Raw genomic sequence first — 6,500 nt, 5'->3', positions numbered from 1 at the left:
CATTTGGCGTCAACTGACTTTCAATTCAACCAACTCAGGAAGTGGAGAAATAGTATGCAAATGGCATGAGGTGATTGTCCCATCCAACATATTAACAAATAATTGACAGTGAACGCTCTGAATGAATAGAGTGCATGCTGTGAATGAATAGAGTGCATGCTCTGAATGAATTGAATACTCTATCCTTACTCTGTGAAGTCTAATTCTAGGGTTAGGGTTATTCAATTTTTCAATTTTTTATTGACTGAAAGGGAATTAATCCCCAGTCCGCCATGAAAGGACCTCATCATGTTGATGCGTTATGTATAGCACTCATATCAAAACCATCTGGAGTTTGCCTATGCCATTGATAACGGCAAATATTCCAAATATTCCCTGATAGAATGTTCAATAAGCTAATGTCTTCAGGCAACAACAAAGTCTATACAATTCTAGCCAGTAAGCAGAGGTTTGCCAATATTGCTCAGCAACAAAAATGTAGTCCCAGGAGAAGCTCTCAAAAAGTACCAACGTCAAAGTGTTTTTAGATACAAGGTTTTGACTCATATACGCAGGAACACCAATACAAACTCACCTAGAAATGTACAAAATAATTTGAATAGCAAAAATGTTTTAGTTTTTCTTTTTTCTTCATCTTTATCCAAAACATTTGTGTAGCCAAAAGACAAAAAAGTCTAAAATATGTTGTAATATACAAGAAGTGTATCACACACCGGTCAGGGTGCCGTGTCAAGTAACAGATTTTCTTTTTATATTTCAGGTCGTTTTGACTCTTTTCCTCTCGCCACCCAATAAATTATCACAGTACGCGCGAACGTGCGTCAGACGCACACACATTCACCCATAAACACCACAAACGAGCTCATAAAGAGTCAACCACAGCTCATAAAGGGTCAAACACAGATGCAGACTTTGTTGAACGTCGCGTAGGACTTTCGCTCTCTCTCTCTCTCTCTCTCTCTCTCTTTCTCTCTCTCTCTCTCTCTCTCTCTCTCTCTCTCTCTCTCTCTCTCTCTCTCTCTCTCTCTCTCTCTCTCTCTCTCTCTCTCTCTCTCTCTCTCTCTCTCTCTCTCTCTCTCTCTCTCTCTCTCTCTCTGTGTTTGTCTCTCTCTCTATTTCTCTTGCATTCACATACACACACACATGCCCTTCCCCCTCTGCTTAGCAGCGGTCCATCAGTCGGGGGGAGGAGGTGGGTGGGGTGGGGGGTGGGGGCCCAGGTCAGGTTGCTGAGCGGCCCGTTCTGCTGCTGCGTGGGAAGCGGTGGACTTTGAGGTGCTTGGACAGGTGGTCGCTGCGGGCGAACTTCTTCTCGCAGACGACGCACTGGTAGGGTTTCACTCCGGAGTGGGAGCGCCGGTGCCGGGACAGCTCGTCCGACCGGGAGAACCTGGAACGGGAAGAGTAAATATGATTATTGGAAACTACCTAAATCACCAACTCTGTTTATTAATGAGGGGGGTCCAGAATTGTGACCTGAGGCCACATATACATTTTGTAACATTGTTTGTTACCTCATCTTTCTTCCAAAGTACAAATTGTAACACCTTCTAAAGTGTTGCTGTTTCACGTGAAAACATGTGGGACAGCCACCCACTTCAATAATGTTCACAAGTTAGTTCGAATTAGGGTTGCATGATAAACCGATACTAGAAAAGTATTGCGATACCCAGACGTTAAAAGCGCTACAATAGGGCGGATAGGTGGTGCAGTGGGCAAGGCACTCACCACCAATGCTGGAGACTCTGGGTTCGCGTGTTCGAATCCAGCTCTCCACATTGTTTTCAGTTTGGCTGGTCGTCCGTACTAGTACAATTGGCAGTATTAGAGGGTGGGAAAACTGATGGGTGGGTCCTGGGCGTTGTAAACAGAAAAATACTCCTACAGTTCGGTCGGGGCGCCTGCTCAGCGAAGGAAGGATCTGGAGGGAGGTAGTGTGACCTTCCACACGTTACACTCTCCCAGTGAGAGTCTGCGCTGCCAGGCTGGCTGCCGGCTGGCTGCGCATGTGTCGGAGGATAGCATGTGATAGTCTCCGGCCTCCCGGACCAACAGTAGGGGAAAGTGCGCAACAACCAGGAAGGGAGTTGGGAATTGGCATAACGACTAAACAGTGGGATAAAAAAAAATAAAATAAAAATATATATATATATATATACATAATAAAAAAATAAAAAAGCGCTACAATACTCTATTTAAAAAAAGAATTATCCACTTTTTCTCCTGTTTTTCTCTGATTTTCTCCCATTCCAATTTTAGTCATTATGCCAATTCCCCCGTCCCCTTCCTGGCCGTTGGTCGCATGTGCCCCCCACTGGTCAGTCTAGGGAGCCCTGAAGTCTATCAGATGCTTCCTCCGTCACATAGGAGACAGCCAGCAACCTCTTTTCACCTGCCAGCGCGGACTCTCATTGGTGAAGTGTAACGCGTGGGAGGTCACACTACCTTCAACATATCCCTTCTTTGCTGTGCAGGCGCCCTGACCGACCTGTAGGAGTCGCTGTTTACAACGACCAGAATACCACCCCACCGGCTTCCCTCCCGCTGACTCTGCCAATTGAGCCAGTATGACGGCCGGCCAAGCCGGAGGCAACGCTGACAGCCGGATTCGATACCGGTGTCTCTTGCGTTGGTGACGAGCGCTTAGACCGCTGCGCCACCTAGCCGCCCACAATACTCTATTTTCTATGAGTTGAGTGAATACGTGACCGGAGCTGTGTGTGTGTGTGTGTGTGTGTGTGTGTGTGTGTGTGCGTGCGTGCGTGCGTGCGTGCGTGCGTGCGTGCGTGCATGCGTGTGTGTGTGTGTGTGTGTGTGTGTGTGTGTGTGTGTGTGTGTGTGTGTGTGTGTGTGTGTGTGTGTGTGTGTGTGTGTGTGTGTGTGTGTGTGTGTGTGTGTGTGTGTGATGTGTGTGAAATGATTTATTCTCTGCCAGATCACTACCACATTAAAGGGAATGAACCAGTTTTGTTGGCACACAATGCCTTCATCAGGGTTAAGATTCAAGATTCAAGATTCAATCGTTTTATTTCAAACCACAGTGTTAGTTTGGCTACATTTACCATTGTCCGGCAAAACAACATTTGAAAATAAATGAAATGGGAAAAGAGGAACCCCCCCCCCCACCCCAAAAGTTTAAAAATAAAACAGCCAAAACTATACACTGTTTGAAAAGGAGATGGAAGTTAATAATAAGTTAATAAGTTAATAAGTTACGTTACATTCAGAAGTCACACCCTATAACCTCACACAACTGTGACCACACACAACTGTGACCACACACAACTGTGACCACACACAACTGTGACCACACATAACTGTGACCACACATAACTGTGACCACACACAACTGTGACCACACATAACTGTGACCACACATAACTGTGACCACACATAACTGTGACCATACATAACTGTGACCATACACAACTGTGACCACACACAACTGTGACCACACACAACTGTGACCACACACAACTGTGACCACACACAACTGTGACCACACACAACTATAACCATACACAACTATAACCATACACAACTATAACCATACACAACTACAAACCATACACAACTATAACCATACACAACTATAAACCATACACAACTGTGACCATACACAACATTGATCATGTGGGGCGGCGTGGCTCAGGGGTAGAGTGGGTCGTCCAATGATCGAAGGGTTGGTGGTTCGAATCCCACTCAAGCCCGTGTCCATCCCACTGCCGTTGTGTCCTTGGGCAAGACACTTAACCTACTTGCCTCGTATGAATGTGTATGCATGTGAATGAATGTTGGTGGTGGTCGGAGGGGCCGTAGGTGATGATTATTCGCCACGCTTCCGTGAGTCTGCCTCAGGGCAGCTCTGGCTGCAATTGTAGCTTACCACCACCGGTATGACTGTGTATGAATGAATAATGGACTCTGTGAAGCGCTCTGGGGTCACTGGGGTGTCATGAAGAGCGCTATATAAATCCAATCCATTATTATTATTATTATCAGCGTTCCTCACACTAATTATGCATCACATACCAAACAGTACCTCAAATGTACCTCATAGATTCACATACATACAACACCAACTAAAATATTTCTGTCTCTCTCTCTCTCTCTCTCTCTCTCTCTCTCTCGCTCTCTCTATCAAGTAGAGTGTTGGCTTGGATTCTGCTTTTAAGGTGGATTTCCAGTCCTATATTTGGCTCTCAACACATGTTGAGAGTAAATCTGTTTGCATCTCTATATCTGGCATGGTCTGGGCAACACAGGCCAAGCTCTGGCTAGTCTATGGTGGTGTCACATACCATGGTAGTAAATGTGTTAATGGGACATGGGACAATGGGAGAGAGAGAGAGAGCGCGCGAGAGAGAGAGAGAGAGAGAGAGAGAGAGAACGAGAGAGCGAAAGTCCTATGCGACGTTCAACAAAGTCTGCGTCTGTGGTTGACTCTTTATGAGCTTGTTTGTGGTGTGCATGTGTGCGTGCGTGCGTGCGTGTGTGTGTGTGTCAGTAAAACTCTTAAGGTCAGTTTAATCTGTAACACAGAATGCTTTCCATCACTTATCTCACACCATTCCCACCTTATACCTGCGCTTCACAACTGGAAAATCCAGTACATTAAAAGCTAACAGGAGTCACAACGTAATGACTCAGTACCTATTGTGTGTTGGCAGAGCGTAGGAGCAAATATTATTGGACTGTAAAGTTATTAAGTTAACTATCAGAATTAGAGGTCAGTAGGTAGAAAATGGGGATTTGAGAGTCAAATGAGACCTCGGGTCTGAGACTTGAGTCGCTTATATGCTCAATGGTCTATTAACAAAGTTCCTAGTTAGTTAAAAAAAGAATTATCCACTTTTTCTCCTGTTTTTCTCTGATTTTCTCCCATTCCAATTTTAGTCATTATGCCAATTCCCCCGTCCCCTTCCTGGCCGTTGGTCGCATGTGCCCCCCACTGGTCAGTCTAGGGAGCCCTGAAGTCTATCAGATGCTTCCTCCGTCACATAGGAGACAGCCAGCAACCTCTTTTCACCTGCCAGCGCGGACTCTCATTGGTGAAGTGTAACGCGTGGGAGGTCACACTACCTTCAACATATCCCTTCTTTGCTGTGCAGGCGCCCTGACCGACCTGTAGGAGTCGCTGTTTACAACGACCAGAATACCACCCCACCGGCTTCCCTCCCGCTGACTCTGCCAATTGAGCCAGTATGACGGCCGGCCAAGCCGGAGGCAACGCTGACAGCCGGATTCGATACCGGTGTCTCTTGCGTTGGTGACGAGCGCTTAGACCGCTGCGCCACCTAGCCGCCCACAATACTCTATTTTCTATGAGTTGAGTGAATACGTGACCGGAGCTGTGTGTGTGTGTGTGTGTGTGTGTGTGTGTGTGCGTGCGTGCGTGCGTGCGTGCGTGCGTGCGTGCGTGCATGCGTGTGTGTGTGTGTGTGTGTGTGTGTGTGTGTGTGTGTGTGTGTGTGTGTGTGTGTGTGTGTGTGTGTGTGTGTGTGTGTGTGTGTGTGTGTGTGTGTGTGTGTGTGTGTGTGTGTGTGTGTGTGTGTGTGTGTGATGTGTGTGAAATGATTTATTCTCTGCCAGATCACTACCACATTAAAGGGAATGAACCAGTTTTGTTGGCACACAATGCCTTCATCAGGGTTAAGATTCAAGATTCAAGATTCAATCGTTTTATTTCAAACCACAGTGTTAGTTTGGCTACATTTACCATTGTCCGGCAAAACAACATTTGAAAATAAATGAAATGGGAAAAGAGGAACCCCCCCCCCCACCCCAAAAGTTTAAAAATAAAACAGCCAAAACTATACACTGTTTGAAAAGGAGATGGAAGTTAATAATAAGTTAATAAGTTAATAAGTTACGTTACATTCAGAAGTCACACCCTATAACCTCACACAACTGTGACCACACACAACTGTGACCACACACAACTGTGACCACACACAACTGTGACCACACATAACTGTGACCACACATAACTGTGACCACACACAACTGTGACCACACATAACTGTGACCACACATAACTGTGACCACACATAACTGTGACCATACATAACTGTGACCATACACAACTGTGACCACACACAACTGTGACCACACACAACTGTGACCACACACAACTGTGACCACACACAACTGTGACCACACACAACTATAACCATACACAACTATAACCATACACAACTATAACCATACACAACTACAAACCATACACAACTATAACCATACACAACTATAAACCATACACAACTGTGACCATACACAACATTGATCATGTGGGGCGGCGTGGCTCAGGGGTAGAGTGGGTCGTCCAATGATCGAAGGGTTGGTGGTTCGAATCCCACTCAAGCCCGTGTCCATCCCACTGCCGTTGTGTCCTTGGGCAAGACACTTAACCTACTTGCCTCGTATGAATGTGTATGCATGTGAATGAATGTTGGTGGTGGTCGGAGGGGCCGTAGGTGATGATTATTCGCCACGCTTCC

At 46.0% G+C, this 6,500-nt stretch overlaps 1 protein-coding gene across 1 annotated transcript in view; it reads right to left on the bottom strand.

Annotated features, from left to right (window-relative positions):
- Window positions 1-1,062: 1,062 nt before the first annotated feature.
- The window catches only part of LOC311243600 (Krueppel-like factor 15), a 21,637-nt gene continuing 16,199 nt past the window's right edge, over window positions 1,063-6,500 (bottom strand). The window contains exon 4 of the mRNA XM_084332889.1: window positions 1,063-1,390. Coding sequence (XP_084189015.1) covers window positions 1,222-1,390 — 169 coding nt within the window. The 3' untranslated portion in view covers window positions 1,063-1,221. The remainder of the gene's footprint in view (window positions 1,391-6,500) is intronic.

Source organism: Notolepis coatsorum (assembly GCF_963971535.1).
Source record: "Notolepis coatsorum genome assembly, chromosome: 17".
Taxonomy (NCBI): Eukaryota; Metazoa; Chordata; class Actinopteri; order Aulopiformes; family Paralepididae; genus Notolepis; species Notolepis coatsorum.
The sequence above is the reverse complement of the archived record's forward strand: the minus strand, read 5'-3'. Positions and strand labels throughout refer to the sequence as shown.